Source organism: Camelina sativa, chromosome 13 (genome assembly GCF_030686135.1).
Source record: "Camelina sativa cultivar CO46 ecotype springtype chromosome 13, ASM3068613v1".
Classification (NCBI taxonomy): domain Eukaryota; kingdom Viridiplantae; phylum Streptophyta; class Magnoliopsida; order Brassicales; family Brassicaceae; genus Camelina; species Camelina sativa.
The window spans coordinates 9,237,197-9,255,638 of record NC_141892.1 but is presented as its reverse complement, the minus strand read 5'-3'; the positions used below and the strand labels follow the sequence as shown (position 1 = coordinate 9,255,638).

The 18,442-nt window shown below is 42.0% G+C and overlaps 3 protein-coding genes across 3 annotated transcripts; 2 read left to right on the top strand and 1 right to left on the bottom strand.

Moving 5' to 3' along the window:
- The first annotated feature begins 466 nt into the window (after positions 1–466).
- On the top strand, positions 467–814 carry LOC147929339 (uncharacterized). Its single transcript, XM_087480578.1, has one exon. The coding sequence runs from the start codon at positions 467–469 to the stop codon at positions 812–814; it is 348 nt and encodes a 115-aa protein (XP_087336704.1).
- Positions 815–7,722: 6,908 nt separating this feature from the next.
- On the top strand, positions 7,723–13,635 carry LOC104736256 (uncharacterized). Its single transcript, XM_019234979.2, has 18 exons — positions 7,723–8,063; positions 8,150–8,409; positions 8,847–8,983; positions 9,500–9,544; positions 9,776–9,816; positions 9,961–10,042; positions 10,176–10,220; positions 10,409–10,465; positions 10,820–10,879; positions 10,976–11,103; positions 11,184–11,436; positions 11,571–11,637; positions 11,749–11,819; positions 11,909–11,998; positions 12,481–12,589; positions 12,865–12,956; positions 13,052–13,157; positions 13,354–13,635. The coding sequence occupies exons 3-18, from the start codon at positions 8,861–8,863 to the stop codon at positions 13,464–13,466; spliced, it is 1,482 nt and encodes a 493-aa protein (XP_019090524.2). The 5' UTR covers positions 7,723–8,063; positions 8,150–8,409; positions 8,847–8,860; the 3' UTR covers positions 13,467–13,635.
- Positions 13,636–14,066: 431 nt separating this feature from the next.
- LOC104736255 (protein ADP-ribosyltransferase PARP3-like) lies at positions 14,067–18,134 on the bottom strand. Its single transcript, XM_010456210.3, has 15 exons — positions 17,897–18,134; positions 17,564–17,805; positions 17,283–17,481; positions 17,078–17,191; positions 16,867–16,994; positions 16,603–16,777; positions 16,148–16,519; positions 15,934–16,061; positions 15,768–15,844; positions 15,511–15,671; positions 15,196–15,405; positions 15,006–15,108; positions 14,840–14,922; positions 14,432–14,758; positions 14,067–14,345 (listed from the first exon to the last, which is right to left on the bottom strand). The coding sequence occupies exons 1-15, from the start codon at positions 17,948–17,950 to the stop codon at positions 14,271–14,273; spliced, it is 2,448 nt and encodes an 815-aa protein (XP_010454512.1). The 5' UTR covers positions 17,951–18,134; the 3' UTR covers positions 14,067–14,270.
- Positions 18,135–18,442: the final 308 nt, after the last annotated feature.

Sequence of the window (18,442 nt, the reverse complement as noted above, 5' to 3'; positions counted from 1 at the left end):
TATCCTTTCATGTGCTGGGCCATGGACGCTATAGGTCCTCTGCCGGCATCAAAATCCAAGAAATACGTCCTGGTGCTGACCGATTACTTCACCAAATGGGTCGAAGCAGAATCCTTCACAAGGATCCAATCCTTAGACGTAACCAATTTCATATGGAAGAACATCATATGTCGTCACGGACTTCCATACAGATTGTCACCGATAACGGCACACAATTCACCTCGATGATCACCAGACGTTTCCTGACGAAGTAGCAAATCCGCCTCAGCACTTCGACTCCCCGATACCCGCAAGGAAATGGACAAGCTGAGGCCACTAATAAGTCGATCGTCGACGGACTTAAAAAACGACAAGGTCGAAGGAAGGGGGCAGGGGCAGACCACCTCGATCCCCTTTATCCCTCGCGTACTGTCTCGAAGCACTCGCCCCAGTCGAGGCAGGAGTCCCGACACTCCGACGTACCATGATGGTCGACAATCCCAAACTTAACGACAGGATTCTGATTGACCACAATGATCTTGCCGAAGAACTGCGCGATCAAGCTCTATTCCGAGTGCAACACTACCAAGACGCAGCGGCTCGGTATTATAACAAGACTGTTCGTCAGCGGCGTTTCAAAGAAGGCGATCTGGTTCTACGGGAAGTTTTCGAGAACACCAAAGAAGTTAACGCCGGTAAACTCGGTGCTTGGTGGGAGGGTCCGTACCTCGTATCTAGGGCAGTTTGCCCGGGCGTCTACGAACTCGTAACCATGGCCGGAGAACGGATCAAAAACTCGTGGAACGCAGCCCAATTGAAGCGTTATTACTACTAAGTCGTCGTCACTTCCCTAACTAGGAGTTTTCGGGAATCCAAACTCCATTCATCTTTCCTTTGTAATACGAACTACGGTTGGCTTGATCCCCGTTTCGGGGTACGTAGGCAATTCCTTGTCTTTTCAAGATTAAGTGAATGCAGCTAAGATATTAATAAAGTCTTTTCCCGGCTGAAAAAACTTCTTTCTTTATTTCGAATACACTCAGATCGGCAGTACGCCAAATTCCGCGATACTAGTTTCATTGTTTCATAAGACTTCGCTGAAAGTCGTTTGGATTCATTTCCATTACACTTCGTCTAAAAGCATTATTTCATATACAAATGGAGAACTTCCATTGCCTAATTCGGATAATTCGAATGAGAAAATTGATACAACCAACCCTTGATCAATCGCTATTACATGCTTTGGAGATTTGACCGATTAATAGATAAAAAAAAGAGAGAAAAGAGACGCAAAGGGGAAAACCCTTCGCGACAAACTATGGGAAAACCCTTCGCGACAAACTAGTCGGAGTTCGACAAGGTACAAGGCCCACCATTACCATTCTGGATGGTCCTGCAGCCGAAGTGGAGGACGTGGACCAGACAGATTGTCCTCCAATGGCTCCTCCACCTCCGTCTTGATCAGTTAGGCTCGCCAAATCCGGCGTGCCTCCCTTAAGGCCTCAAGTCTTTCCGCCAAGACTTAAAAGCCACTAGACACCAAATCTTCCAGGAAGGTACACGGGCCCTCGACCATATGCCTTTCGCTAATGATTGGGCCAGCCGATTCCAAAAAATTGGCATATCGCCTCAACCTTTCCAGGGAAGCCCAGTAGGCCCAGATATCCGTGATAAACGTGTGTGCGGTATCCTCCAGGGGTTGGCAGTCGGCCTCAAGTAGGGCAGGCACCTCCATGCGCGCAACCTGTTTCTGGCACGCCGCACGCGCGGCAAGCAGCCGGGTCATACGCCACTTCGCCAAGAAGAAACCTTCGGCGATCATCTCGTTCAGGACCCGAACAGTCCCATCCAAGCGGTAAAACCGACAGATCTCAGCGAGCCTAAGACGTCTCGCCGTAAGATGAACCCCCAACCAATAGCGGCGAGCTCGGTACCGTCGGAGCTCCTGGCATATAAGACTCCCCTCCGCACCAGTCATATCGACGAAGGGGACAGGTGCACGAACCAGAAACGTCTCCGCCCGACCGGAACCGCTCGCCGAAGCAGCTATTCTTTCTCGGGCCTTTCTTAGCCATGCGGATCGAGTAGTTACCATTCTTCTTTTTCTTGAAATTGTGGAAGTTGGAATGTTTCTTTTTCCCAACACTCAACCCTATTTATATAGAGTCGTGGGAAATAACCGCCGCCAAGTCCACCAATCAGAACGCAGCGAAATTTTCCCTGCGTCCCGAGAATAATTCTCAAAGACCGCATAACACATTTAATGCAACGCGTCTTTTTATTTCCAAAAAGAAAAAAGGAGAGTATGTATACATATATCTCTGTTCTTAATCCGATCTGGACTAAGTATTGATACATACCGAACTCACTCCTTGTTGACACCCTGGCCAGGTGATCAACTCGCGTAACTATGCACTATTTCTCTGGATAAGCCGAACCCAGAGTTGTTACTTCGCACGTGACTTTCATATGTAGGGATAAGCCGGACCCAGAGTATTTTTTCCGCACCCGATCTTTTAATTTTGGGATAAGCCAAACCCAGAGTATTTATTTCGCACCCAAACTTTAGTTCGGACGGAATGGTTAGCCGAACCAAGAGTTTAATTTTGCAGTCCGACATCCGAACTAAAGCAAAGGAGATAAGCCGAGCCCAGTATCTCGTCCTCCGACCAAACTTATCCCGTTAGGGCCAAATAGCCTAATTTTTAAACTTTGATCGATGTTTTCTACCATCGTTTAATAAAAATTGCCGGATATAAGCCAGGAGACAGAATAAGCCAGGAGACGTCTCGCCAGGAAACCAAAAAATAGCGAAAACAACGACTAAGTAAAAACTGCCTGCTTTAATGCGGTAAAATATTATTCTGGTTTTCAAGGTAAAATTCAAAATTCGCCTACTACAATGCGGCTAAATCTTATTAAATACTCAAATAAAACATGTTAATTCCGAACTAGTGCGCCATTCGCGGCGATCTCACGAACACTCGTCTTGAGTCGTTTTGGCATCGGCCACAACAGTTGCAGTCCGGTCTTCCCCCAATCCTCAGTGCGAGTTTCCAGTGCTCTAGCCTTCTGTTCGGACTCATCCAGCAGGTCAATAGTCCTTTTCCTTTTTGCCTTGAGTATGGCAATTTCGGATTCCAAATTCCTCAGCTGGCGGTCGATCCTACCTTTTTCATATGAAAGTACTGAAGATCCTGGCTCAGTTCTTGATGTGTGCCTTCGATCTGCATACGCAAAGTCAACGACGGATTAGTTTGGAGCGGACATTACTGGATGTCTCGCGATAAAAGAAAATCAAAAATAGAATGACAGTTACCTGACGAAAGAAGGTGTCGGCTTCAGCAAGTTCGGCATCATTAGCACCCCTGTTAATATAAAACGGCTTGACGTTTACTGGAATGAAGTCACCAATCAGGGTAGGATTCATGTGTGTCGGCTTCCGATCTGCTTCCTTTTGGCACTCGTTGCAGTACGCAACCAGGCATGGCGGCAGGGCTGCTATCCTCTCAAATCCGTTCTCAATCCAATCTTTTGGATGGGATTCGAGCATCTCAAGTTTGAGCAGCAATTCGCGTTGCGCTTGTTCTGATGCGGCGAGCCGATCGCGATACTCCGTGTGACGGTATTCCACCTGATGGAGAAATTCTTCCAAGTCACGTCTTTCTTCCGGTTTGACGCGGAACATCAGCATCCAAGGAGCTCGGATGTTCGGGTAGTAGGCCATCCCCCTTTCGATAGCTTCGGCGTTTGAGAACGTCGGGACATCATTCCCGACTAGAGGGGATTCCACGCTGCTAATAGAGCTTGACATCGCTTTGATTGAAAGTTTTTTGCAAGTTGTTTAGTTCGGAGACAACACCATTAGGAGGTAAAATCTTTTCCAAATTTCCATATTCCGTGCAAAATGGAAAAGATGCAATTCCTCGAAATTGTCAATTTTCTTATTCTGGTAAAAAGGAAAAATTCCGGCAAAGAAGTTCCAAAAGGGAGAATGGGCCGAACACGTCGGCAATGTTTTACAAGAGTATTCAAATCCATACTTAATAGAGTTTGCAACAAAAAAAAAAAATGAAAGTTAAGCATCCAAGGCACCGGTCAGATGAGCCTGGAAGCTCTCGGCATTGGAGCCATACGGATGGTGGACGGAGTCCGGAGCCATCGTTCCAGGGTGACGAAGTTCATAACCGAGCTGATCCGGGGACATGACGAGGTCATTTTCATTCAGTTCGAGGACATCAATCGCTTTAATAGTTTCCTCGGCTTTGGCCTTGTTTTTATCAATCTCCGCAATTCGCTCCTCGGGAATGAAGGCCCCCTTTTCAATCAGATATTGCACAGTTTCTTGTACTCCGGTAGCCTGGTTTAACAGATCTTCCAAGGGGCGAATCTTCTCTTGTTCGACTAGATAAGCCTTGATCTTATCCAATCGAGTCTGTGCTTTCTTCGCTGTTCGCTCCACCTTCTCCAAACGATCCCGCCGAAGTCTTTTAACTTCAAAGTCGAGTTGGATTTTCAACTCGTCACATGCTCCCTGCAGTTCGGATTTCTGTTCTTTGAGAGTAAGCGCTCGGGAATTCAGTTCGCCAATCCTCAGTTCGGATTTACCGATGATACCATCCTTTTCGGCGATAAGAGCTTCAAGCTCCTTGATCCTCTTGTCTTTAGATTCGCTGGCGACTCGGATTTGTTCCGCGCATTCCTTCACCTTTTAGAGCTCAAATCCAGACTTCTTATCGGTTTTGGCTCGCCTACCGTACAACTGAGTCAGCGTATTCATGCTGGCGGCAGTCTGTGGATTCAAAGAACATACGTCAGTTTTGCCCGCACAAAGTTTGAACTAGTTAAAGAAAATAATAAGGCAAACCATTAAGTGGGATTCAGCGACATCAAGGAACGCTTGTTTGAATTCCAGTTCGTCCACTGACGGAAGGATTCGACTGGAGATCTTTAAGATTCGGAAGAGTTCGCCTGAAGCATCGCGATTTGTGACCAGAGGGGTATCACCGAAATACTCGAAGGTTAAACCGATCTGTTTTGTCATTCTCTCTTGCCAGGTGGAATCGGTCGGCAGATTCCAGTCCGGCGTCTTCAGCCGAGCGTTTACGGTTTACTACCGACTGCGGCTCAGCGACTGAGTCATCTCCTATCTGCTTCTTCTTTTTCTGCTTCCTCTTCTGCTTTTTCGATCTAGCTCCAAGATGATGGACATCCCGTTCATCGTTCGGAGGATCGACATTCCCTAAAGCTAGGGGAAGGGTATCGTCTTTCGCAACGTCGACTATGTCGACATTTTCTTTAGGGGCCCGAGTAGGATCGACGATGGTCCGATCCTGAACAGGATCGACGTCAGTCCGGTCCCGAGGAGGATCGATATCGGCTTCGATGGCAGCCTGAGTTTTTCAGCAAACGATCAGAAGACTGTCGGATTCAACGACACGTGACCCGGCTGGCTCTGCAGTTCGCCCCAGCGAACTCGCGAAACTTGGGAATGTTGTCATGGGTTTGCCCATCGCTGTTTCAACACGGATACGAGTAATAAATTCCCACCGACGATTGTTCCCGGATAGTAGAGCGTCCCTGACGGGATGATAGTCTGGAGCTAGACGCGTTGCGCAAAATGGACGATCTGGAAGCAAGATACGAAAAAGTTAAAACTGGTCAGAGGCGCCGAAGCCAGTTAAAATGTACTGGAAATATAAAATCTACCAGGATTTTCATTCCACACTCTCCGATGGAAACCCAATGGATTAACGAGTGAGTACTGATCGACGCGGACGTAGAAGTAGTGGTTCGCCCACTTCTTGAATTTGTTCACTCTTTTACCGACAAGGAAATTGTGCGCCGGCCTCATATTCACTTCCCAGCGATGCAGACTCTTTGATAACTTAAAGTTGGATAGTTGCTCAAAGCATTGAACTCCGATGTTGACTCCGACTTCAGCTGCTATGGTAAGGGCAGCCATAAAGTTACAAATGGCTCCGGGGACAAACTGTCAGATCGCTATCCTGCGTCTTTGGGCGTAGAGTGATATTAACGCTGGGATTGGGAATAAGAGGCGACTTTTGGTAAAATAACCCTCGTACAAGTATATATACCCTTCCGGGGGGTTCTAGGGGCGCTGGTCAGCTCGAGGAATCAAAATTGTGACGTTGCTGTTAAATAGACCACATGCGTTCAGCATATCGTTCACGGTTTTGATCGAACTCAAACTCTTGTCGCCTCCAATTCGTCCTTCATGGTCTAACAAAGGATCGATGTCTTCGATAGAGATTCCTAAAGGTGCGAACCGATCTTCTTCCTGTGATAACATATCTTGAGTCAGTTCGGCACTCTTGTCTTCATGGCAAACTAGTAGAGGAGTCTGTAATGATGAGGCTCCAGCCGAGCAGCGAGTTTGAAGTAGTGGGATTTCGGAGCCCGATCTACTGGATTCTCCGATCTGCGCAATGCGTCTGGAGGTGCGACGAATTAATTGTCCGCTTTCGCTTTCCGGCGAGAAAGAAGGATCCGAAATGCCCGCCATAATGTGAGTTCGGTGAGTGCGGAAGAAAAATGGAGATAAATAAATAAAAAGAAGAGAGTTCAGAGCAGATTACCTTTCACTGTTGGCAGAAAATGAAAAATGACGAAGAGAGGGAGCATACTTATAGAGTCGAATGGGTGGCAACCCTATGAAAAGTAATTATGACCTACGCGACTCTTCAATTTCCGACCTAGCAGATGTGACGCAAACGACACGTGTCGTTCAGACGATTCACAATGATATGACGCGGAAATCCGGGTAAAATCAAATAATTCTTTATGGTTTAGATCAGATATTTTCTTTTTCATAGTTCAAAATATTTGAATTGAATTTCGAATATTCAGAACTGGGGGGGACTAATTGTTGGTGCGGGATTTAGCACCCCCGACATACCGAACTAAACCAGAAAGACAATTTGGTTATTTAACCGGGAATCCGATTAAGAACTCAATTAGGTCATTTAAACCCAATTCGGACGGAGGAAGCCCGGCTTCGAAGGAGAAGAACCGACTTCCACTTCGCCCGGCGGCCGACTCAAGAGATAAAGCAACTTTCCTTATTTCAGTTCGTCTCATAAGGAAAGTTAATATATTATGCGATCTATGAATATGTATAAATAGGGAGAGACTTCTCCATGGTAAAGGAGGGAGGATGGAATACAATTATTCAGTTCTCTTCTTGTTCTTAGCAATCTAAACCCTAATCTTCGAGATCAATTCCCTTTCTTCTAATTTCAAAGCTTAGATCGGTTTTCTAGAGAGATTACTTTACTGAATTTGTTTTCTCCTATAAACAAATTCACTGTGGAAATCTAGTTTCTACATAAAGCATTATATTTCTTCATTCGATATAGGTATGGCACCGGTGGAGTTGACTTACGGACATACTATGATATGGGTGTAGCCGTGTGATATTAAAGATACTTGAACCTTTGACAACTGTAGAGCACATGTACGATGTCTAGTTCACTGCATTTTTTGCATTTTCATGTAAGTTAAGGTATGGGTGTAATGTGGGGTTTGAATTTGGGAGACACCCTTAAAAGTTAGAACTTTGAATCCACACCAATTATACACCAGTACCTTCTCGCAGCCACATTGTATGAACTACGAAACTTCAATATAGGATGTGACTTGACTGATATAGCTATGATTTTAATTTATAGATAATAAATACATTGTGGAGATATGCCTTAAAGTCAATCGAACTATCAGACTATAAGATACATGTGTGATTTTTAGTAAATACATGTCAATTTGGCAAATTGTAGTTGATTGGTCCATGTTAATGGACAGCTACACACTTTGATTAGTTAGTTTTTAACAATAACTTGTCTATAACAATGTTTTCACCCTTTCCTTATGATATAGCACAGAGTGTAGTTTTGAGTCGGCCCTGCTGCATCAAGATTGTTTATAAATGATTACAAGAAGGGAGAGTGAAAGACGACGATTGTATATAAGCCTCTGGTGTAATCTTCCAATCCAGTTTTAGGCCTCTGGTTAAGCAATTTAAAGGCATATCTCCAAAAACTAGTGCAATTTCTACCAAATGAAGTGTATGTCTCATTTTTATTTCTTACAACAAAATTTGGGGCTTGATCTAACAATGATTCGTTTCCTTTCCATATGTATGATCTTTCAGACTTTCACCGTCATCCAAATCATCCAAAATTATTATTTTTATAACCAAAAAAAAAAATATCCAAAAAGGCTATCTAAACGGCGTCGTTGGAAACGAACGGCGATAGGTTGTGCAAATTTACAAACAAACCCTAAAAATCTTGGGAGTAGCAGAGCCGAGATTGCCTCTCTGCGTTTTCTACTCTCTGGCTCAGCTCGTTCCTCTCCCGGCGACGTGAGCTCTCTGTTTCTCTATCCTGTTCTGTTCCGTACCTGCTCGAGGTACAAAGCTCTCTGTCCCATTGTTCTGTTTCTTATCTCTGCTCGTAGCTCTCTTCTGTCTCAAGACCTTTCTTATCTCTGTTTTTGTATCCTATGGTTTTATATGTATAACTGGAACCTTGCCAGTACCTAATTTGGTGTTTAGGTCAGGAATCCAACTTCCCTTTAGGATAAAGGCACGACCTTTTCTTTTTTTATAAGCTTTCCCCAGGAAATTGCAAATAATCATCAACAAAAATTTGTTACGCCTTCCACTTCAAATATGAATTTTAGAATTAGCTGTTGATGGGCACGCATAAAGTTTCATGCTTTTAGCATTCTTTTTGTTTCCTAATGATGTGTTGCTCGCTGACCGGTTTAGAGGTCTTTTTGTCTTCTGAGAATCGCTGACTTTGGGGGTTAATCAGCTTTTTTTTTGGTTTTGGGATTGTTTGTAGAAACTTTGGAGATAATGGACGGCGGAAGTGATGAACAGATTGATGTTAGATCGGTGGTTGAAGCTGTAACTGCCGACCTCTCCTTCGGTGCTCCCCTCTATGTTGTTGAGAGCATGTGCATGCGCTGCAATGAAAATGTATCTCTCCCTCTCTCCTTCTCTCTCTCTCTATCTCACACACAGACATACTTTCATAGTTTCTTTGGGATTCTTGATCTTGGTTGTGTAGTCCTTATCCTTTGTCATAGGCAGAGTTATACTGGTTGCAACTTTTTTCAACTAATATTGGGTCTAGGAAACAGGCTAGTTTCTCTTTAGCCTTTGTTCTTTGGTTTCAGCTTGTTTCCAATAGTGTACATGCACATATTTTTAATGTACTTTAGCTTTATCATTAGTTCTTTCTGCAATCCAATAGTTCTTTAGATTGTTATGAACTGTAGCGGGGACAAAAACAAAACTTATTGGCTAGGACTGAGAAATTTGAGGTGAAATTTATTGATATTTGTGGTTTTGTGGCAAGCACTTGGGGAATCTGTATATGGTGGACTTTCCGCTACCATACTCTTTTTGTTAATACTCCATTGTATGACATTTTCCTGGCCTTTCTCCTAATCCTTCGTCAATGCATAAAATAGCTTCTTATTTCTTTTCCAGGGAACCACTAGATTTCTATTGACCTTAATTCCTCACTTCAGAAAGGTATGTATGATGTACCCTGTTCTGAAGAGTACCAACTTTTGTCCATTTTCTATATTCAGTTTTTTTCTTACTTTACTCATTGTGAATTGACCACATTCTCGGGCGCCAGAAACTCACAAATTTCTATTATTTGGTTTAAAGAAACATGTTTCTTGGTTGGACATTTTATTTATGCCTTTCTCGACCTTATGTTTGGTTACAAGCTTGCTGCTAACTTACTACTGGTTACAGGTCTTAATATCTGCATTTGAATGTCCGCACTGCGGAGAAAGGTACAAATTTTAAAGATTTTGAGATGCTTTCAAGTATTTGATATGAGCAGGGGCATTGTTCTAGAAAACCAAATACTAGATATTTTCTGTTTTTTCTCAATTGAAAAGATATAGCCTGTAATTTTATTCTGATCTGTTTGATAGGAATAATGAAGTTCAGTTCGCGGGAGAGATTCAACCCCGAGGATGCTGTTATAATCTAGAGGTTCTAGCTGGTGATGTGAAGGTTGATGCATTGATTCATCCAAATTTCTGTTTTTTTCTGTTCATTTCGTTTTCTTCATTTGGAGATATATCTGTTTTCTGTTGTCTTTCACTCCTAGGCTAATTTTGACCTTGTTCTTTCTGTCTATATGCAGATATTTGACCGGCAAGTTGTGAAATCTGAATCAGCCACTATTAAGGTTAGTGGTCATCTAAGTTTGGGAGTGCCATGTCATTGCTTCTTCGGAATCAAAATACTCTGATTTGCAAACCTGAGCTGATTCCTGCATATTCCTGAAAACTGTGAATTAGTTTGCTTCTCATATTATGAAAACTGGACTGATTTGAAGCTAAAGACTGACTGTAGTTTGTGAATATACGCTTTCAGATTCCTGAACTGGATTTTGAAATTCCACCAGAGGCCCAACGTGGAAGTTTGTCTACCGTAAGTCCTTAAAATCTTAACCATCTTGTTATGAACGTTTTCAGGGTATTTGTTTCTCAGAACAACGTAAAAAACGTTTATTCTACTCATGAGAAGAAATTAATTGCGCAATTATTGATAATATAACCATCTACTTATCACTTGGGCAATGATTATTCGCAAGATTGTGATGAAAGCCCCATATGTGTTACTTTGTTAGCTTCAACCCGGTGTTAGCAGCTGGAAAACCTCTTGTTGGTGTTAGCTCTTTCTTTGTGGAGTCTTATAGTCCTATGCAACTTCGTTACAGATTTTGTTAGTTTTCCTTTTACCTAGCTCTTTGTCAACAGCTTCCTTTTATTTTCTCATTTACAGGTGGAAGGGATATTAGCACGGGCTGCCGATGAACTGAGTGCCCTTCAAGATGAACGCAAGGTAAATTCTCTCTGTGAGCTTGACATTAATGTTTTTATGCTCAGTTAAATAGTTTTTCAGTCAAGAATAGTAATCTATTTATTTTGCTGGACACAGAAAGTTGATCCTAAAACTGCTGAAGCAATAGACCAATTCTTGTCCAAACTGAGAGCTTGTGCTAAAGCAGAAACACCCTTCACTTTCATTTTGGATGATCCTGCTGGAAACAGTTTCATTGAGAACCCGTAAGGATATTCAGTTTGGATCTAAAAATAGAAAGAATATGCTTCGTTTATTTGCTTATGACAAGTTTGCAACATGACAGACATGCTCCATCACCAGACCCCTCTTTAACCATCAAATTCTATGAGCGAACACCAGAGCAACAAGCAACACTTGGATATGTTGCTAACCCATCTCAAGCTGGACAATCAGAAGGAAACGTTGGCGCACCTTCTGCTAAAACATCTTATGTGCCTAATGGAACAGTTGGAGCAACTGCTGGTCATCGCGCAATTGCTCAGAGTAATAGCACTGATATTTCCGACAACTTGTTCAGATACTCTGCGCCTGAAGAGGTAACTTCGGACTATGTAACTTTTGACATAGTTTTTGTTGAATGTTCTTTTGAAGGTTATAATCAGTGCCCAGAGTTGTATTTGTGGGAGTAAAAAACTTTGTAATAAGATAATTTCATATCACATTCTAACAGGTGATGACTTTCCCTTCAACTTGCGGAGCATGTACGGAGCCGTGTGAGACACGGATGTTCGTGACTAGTATCCTTTCAAAGTTTAGATCCGTCCTTTCCTTGGTTTTCTGCAACAAGTTTCCGTATTTGTGTTTGTTGATGAACTCCTAGATGCTGTTTACCACTTAACAGAAAATAGAAATCCCGTACTTTCAGGAAGTTATTGTCATGGCATCTACATGCGACAGTTGTGGCTATCGTAATTCTGAGGTTGGCTTTCGTTGGTTTGATCTTGTTAGATAATTTTAGATGTATGCCTGGTGTTTAGGTTACTAACTATTTTAGGTTATTGTGAGCAGTTGAAGCCTGGTGGTGCAATTCCTGATAAGGGAAAGAAAATTACTCTCTCTGTGAGGAACATTTCTGACCTTAGCCGAGATGTTATCAAGGTTAGTTTTTCGCTTCAGTTTGTTTTGCACCGGTTCTCTTAGAAATTCAGGATGAGTGGCGTATCTAGAGAGATTTCCCCATATCATTGTATGTAATAAGTATAATAAAGTAGCTCGAGATGGCCACTGTTTGAGTTTATGCTCTTCCAGAATGTATGTAGTTTAAGTTGGGTAAAGGTTTGACAAAAAATCTTGCTCACTACCAAATTATGTATGGTATATTCTCATGTCCTGGCACAAAATAATATAGTTAGATAGTGGCAGGTGTTGAAAGTGTAAAAACTTTGAGATCAGTTGTAAAACATGCTTGTTTGATCTTTCTGGGCATTTTTTGTGGCTATATAACACATCTGATGGCAATATTATACTAGACAACATTATGGTCCACTACGTAGGCTAAGAAGTGGGTTATGATCAATTATAATTTTAGAGCAACACCTAATACGTCACTAATGGTATATTTTGTTGATCACGTGTACTAGTCGGACACAGCAGGAGTAATAATCCCAGAACTTGATCTGGAGCTAGCTGGTGGTACACTTGGTGGAATGGTAACAACAGTGGAAGGGTTGGTCACACAAATCAGAGAAAGTGAGTATGCCCTTTAATATATCAACGTTATCCTTTATCCTTGTTATAATCATTTGAAGTGATCTAAGTACTCTAGAACATATATGTTGAACCATGAGTCCATGGCATAAATCAGTATACCAAGTAGCTGATACAATTATACTATATTCTGCCGTACAAAGCTTTTGTTGTTTGGATAATGGAGGCGTTTTGAGATTTGTCATTACGAATGATGGATTAGAGCTCCCTCCTAGCCCTCCTAGCTACTGACTGAAGTGTGGTATGATTTCTCACAGGCCTTGCGAGAGTTCATGGATTCACTTTTGGTGATAGTCTGGAAGAGAGTAAAAAGAACAAGTGGAGAGAATTTGGAGCCAGGCTCACTAAGGTAGCAACTTTATCGAAATCCTGTTTATTAGCCTTGTCGTCTTCTTGATGTGGAAGAAAACAGCAATAGTGAACGTGTGTTTTCTTATTTTGCAGCTCCTAAGTTTAGAACAGCCATGGACTTTGATTCTTGATGATGAATTAGCAAATTCCTTTGTTGCACCAGTAACAGATGATATCAAAGATGATCATCAGCTCACATGTAAGTTGCTCGTTTGCCCTCGACTGTGCAACCTTAAGATGGATCCGAATAAGAACTAAACAATAGTTAGTGAAGACGTATCCAATCCTTCGTTTTTCTAGATAAATTTTGTAAACTGCGTACTGAAACTGAGAGATAAATGAAGACTCAAAGTTGTGAATTACAGATAACACGTGTTGTTATGTTTGAACTACAGATGAAGAGTACGAGAGGTCATGGGATCAAAACGAGGAGTTGGGTCTCAACGACATAGATACTTCTTCAGCCGATGCTGCTTATGAATCCACAGAGACAACCAAATTACCTTAAAAGTTGTCTTGCATAAGTAAAGTTTTGATGGTGATGATCAGACAGATGGATCCGTATGTATGTTGTATTGTAACAGCCAAAAGAAGCGACGAACAAACTCCTTGTCTTTCCTGTAAAAGAAACAGAACAATACTCTTTTGGAGTCGCCCAAAATTTTGAAACATGGTTATTCTCTCGTCGTGTGGTAGGTTTGATTTCCTTATGAGGAATTCAATGGGAAAGCTTAAATTCTGACTAAGTTGTTGTCGTATATGTTGGCCATTTGGTCACACGACTGAGGCAATTGAGAAGATGAGAGAGACCAAAGAAAGAAGAAGTAACAAAAACGCTTTTCTGTGTGAAGTCGCGATAATAGGCAAAACGGTTGGCAGTTATTATTTTCTTTCTTACTGTCTTCTGAGAATTCGGAAGTGACATTCGTGTCTAAAAACTAGTGTTGCTATTGCAATTTGCAAGGTCTGACCTCTGTTTCAAAACAGTCTTTTAACTCTGTCTATTTCAAAACAGTCTTTGACTCTTCGTATCTGAATTGCGTCAAACCTTTTAACAAATATGAAAACAGAGGTTTTAGACCATTTAACAGTAGAGACTAGAGAGTACTGATCACTCTAAAAAGCTTTACACAGCAAAAGTCACATAGTTAAAACAGTTTCCTTACAACCCAAAAGAAGAAGCCAATTTTACATTCACCATATTGCAAGTTTGCAACCTAGATAAGAAAACATGAAACACCAAAAAACCATCTTGTCATGGCTTCTCGCCGCCGCCAACCGCAAAAATCAAACCAACGTCTGTATATACAGTCTACTCTGGTTCAACATCGATTATCTCTGTTCCTTTCTCTTCGTACTTCACTTCCACCAAGAACCTTATACTTGTCTGTCAAGCAAAACCAATATACTTATGAAGACAAAACCGCCAAGTAAAATTGAACAAAAAACAGATTCCGTTTTTGCCATGTTTACCTGTTTCGGATCATACACAGCATACTCGTTGTACTCGAGAGGGCTGTCCTTGTGTTCCGATGGAACTAACCGTCCACAAGGAACTTTTATGTCATCTCTCCACATGAAATGCTCTGATTCTTCAGTCTTCTTCCTCCCTAACCCTTTCACACCATTCTTCTTTTCTTCCAATGTCTTAGTGTCCTCCGGTGGATTTGTAAATTCTGTAACTTCCTCGCCAAGTGATGCTACGGCCAATACAAGAAACCCTTCTGGTCTATCCACAGCCGTGAAACCATACCTTGCAGCCTCTGCAGCTGCATCTGAACACACTATCGCTCTCCCAAACTGTAGAATAAAAGCAGCACATGAGACGATTATGATCTAAACATATGGTGCAAAAGACAGTCGTAAAGCAGTTATAATTACCATATAACCGGGGACTGGAAGAGAGCAGACAGCAGGTAAGAACCCTTTGTAGATATGTCTCAATAGATTTGAGCTCCGAGACCCTATGAGCAAGGAAGAACCAATAACTGATCTGACAAAATTCGCAAAGGGAAAGAGTAGTAAACATGGATTTTTGAATCCTTACCACACCATAAAAGGACCTTGTTCGGTAACTTCTTGATGTCATCTAATGAAGGCATTGCATCTGACTCGACTGCAAAAACGTTCTGCACTGACGCACCATACTCCTGAAACAACACCAGAACATAACACATCATTATAGTAAAATTATTTGAAATGTTTGCCATAAATACATGCCAAGAGAGTAAGCTTACAACATCAGAGACTTTCACAGGCTCATAAGTAGTCTCTAAGTACTTTACAATCATCTTGTAATCTTCGGACTCTTTGTCTAGCACAGAAATCTTGCAACCAAGTTTATTGTAGCGGTCAGACAACGGGTCATCGAGTGTGTCTCCTCGCATGTCCCCTATCAAACGAGATGCTGTGTTTATGTCCCTCACCGTCTCAAAAGCAGAAGCGGCCTGTGGCATAGATATAAAACTCATAAGAACAAAGAAACACTATGAAACTTCACTGTATTGACATAAAACTCATCAGAACAAAGAGAGAAACTCTAATTTACTTACATGGTCAGCGAGCTCATGGACATCGTGCAATCGCACCGGCCTTGTAGTATGCATCAAAGAGAACCACCGTGAGCTGAAGTCTGCCCACATTGCTTCAGCTTTCTGACCCGTCTCTTTTGTTGTCTTGAGCTTCTCCACAAACTCCAGTAATACCTCTTCACCTGAAAAAAAAACAGAACCGCAACTCACTGGTCAACATCATAACTTCATAACAGCAAGAGGTGATACATGAAGACTATTCTCCACCAAAGCTTTACATCGTTTCAAGTGAATATCAGTTAGCATTCCCATAGGCAGATCAGGCGGATCCAATCCAAGCTCCATCAAGGCATATCTAAAAAAGAACAACAAAGATCAGATCATTCACAAGCAAGCAGAGAAGAGTTCTTGATAAAAAATCAGGAATGTGTCAAGAATTAGTACTTGTAAATCTCTTGACCACACAGAACTTTAATGAAGTTCGCAACAAACGAATCAAGCTTGCAATGAGCAGAAGCAACGCCGAGCTGCCTTAGTCCAAGCGCCCCACTTCTCACTTCAATCCCATCATCCTACAGAACATACAGAACATCAACAATCATCCATTACATCAAGCAACAAAAACAGGTGCTTGAGGCGAAAGGTAAAATGGTTAGACCATGTCAACTGGGAAAAACTTATGAGGCTTCTTCTCAATCTTCTTCTCACGTTCCCATGGCTCGAATTCATTCCCTGTTATCTCTTCAAAGAGCCTTGCAAACTCTTTGATAGCAGCTTCCTCATCCTCCCACTCCTCGAGCCTCTCTTCCGCATTAGGGTCATCTCCTACTTTTCCTCTCTTGAAGTACATGTTCAAGTTACTCTCAGGCACCGTGATCATCTGCATAATACAATACTCATTACGCCCTTTTCCCAAGTCGCATATCGAGAAGGCGCAGTTATACAAGAGTCCATCTTTCTCGAAAATTTTCCCTCCTCTCTCCTCAAGTTTCGTGTCCATGTAGACTCCTCTTTTCCCATACATTTTGAGCTGAAAAGAAAAAACAAAAATCAGATTCTTAGAAGTCATCTCATTTGAAGCTAAGCATTACCTAAATGGGCTAATCTATATACCTCGGCCGATAAGGATTCAATTGCCTCCTCGCTTGGATCTTGCTTATCCCATGGAATACCTTTCCCTTCCACTGAAAGATCACTGACCACATCATAAGCTTCGAGTGGCTGTGCTTCATGCTTCTCCACACTATCGATCAGCCAAGCTTCACTCACAACCGGTAGGCCTTGTTCCCTTAAGGCACAAGAAACAACACCTGAGTGAACGACTTGAAAAATAATCCGAAACAAACAAAAATCTGATAAAGTCCCCTAAACCCTTACATTGCCTCCACCATCTTTGAAGTACCACCTCGTTCTCTCTCAGCAGGAGAAACCACCAAACATGTTGCGCCATGAACAGTATTGGAGACTTTCCCACCGTTTCTCTCAATCTTTTTCTTCCAGTATTGCTACAATAACAGAGAGGGAACCCACTCTTTAGTGTAAATCAAGGAATCACAACAAAGATCCCAACAAAGTCAGAACACGTTACATGTGTCCTAGTGAGACGTCCCATGAGAGAAATCATCATTCCAGCAAAGGGTTTGTCAGCAGAGCCTAGCTCTCTTTTAGGTCGACTTTTAGGGTCCTGGTGCTTCTTGATCAACTACATCAAAACAAAACAAAATGACACAACTCAACTGAGCGAAATCACTAAACAGACACAGAACATTATTGATAAATTTTGGAACGCTTACGTCAGATATGGCAGAGTTCATGACGGAGTCAGGGATTTTAACTGGGTCCTCTTTTCTAGGAGGATTTTTCGTACTGAACACGCAACTGCACCACTCACTAATCTCACCTCCACAGATGAATCTCTTTTCCTTGTCACAAATCAAACTTCCTCCGCATAAAGGGCATTTAGCTAACGCCCCATAGAACAGCAAATCTTGGCTGCTCAACGAAACAAAGCTAGCATGTAAATATGAAAATCTCTACAAATAAAGATGTTGTACAAACGATCTATGAGACTGACCATTGAGCTAGCAAGGTCTCCTCTGGAGCAGAACATTCCTGGCCGTTGATTTCAAGAACTTCTTTAATCTGATCAACGGACAGATTCTCCTCAACCGCTTTGCAAAACTCATTGTACTCTGAAGCAACATCTCCGCCGCCGTTGACAGAACGACCATTATCATTCTCGGACTTTGCTTTCTTTTGAGACTGTTCGACTTCTGGAAGCTTCCCTTCTGCTTTATGCTTCCGCAAGTTTCCCTTCTGAAGAAATTACACATAAGAAACCAATCAAAATTAAAAGCACCTTCATTAACACAAATTAAAAAAAAGATCAATTTATGTAGCAACATACCTTCTGTTCGTCCCCAGACATGTGAGCGTGAGATCTTGTCTCGTGTACCTTCATCGAGTTAAATCTTTGAACTGTCTTGACTTCTAAAGTAAACCAAAAGATCTTTTAAGTTTTGTTTTCGAGTGTTTTCAGAGAATCCCTCTTTTTGTGGGGGTTTTGTATTTGACTTTTCTGTTATTCAGATTGCTAAAAAAGATAATATAGAAAGATGAAAGGTCCTTTGTACGAACGGTGCAATGAAAATGCTACTCTGTCTTCTCCGGAAGACTAACAAGTGTTCTCAAACATGTAGGGATTAGCCACGTGTTGAAAACAGGTCTCTTTATGTGGACAGGTGGTTTTGGTCTCAAGTTATTTCTTTGTTTTTATCTCTTTATAGTCTCTGCATGTTGCCATCTTCCATCTTTTTATCTGTGTCGTGTCATTGCCTCTATGGTGATCGTAATTATAAATTAGCGTCATCTTCCGTAGTTCAATTCGGTTTGGTTGAGATTCAAATTAGTTTGAGTACCTTATCCAATACTTTATTTACCAAACCAAAAGACC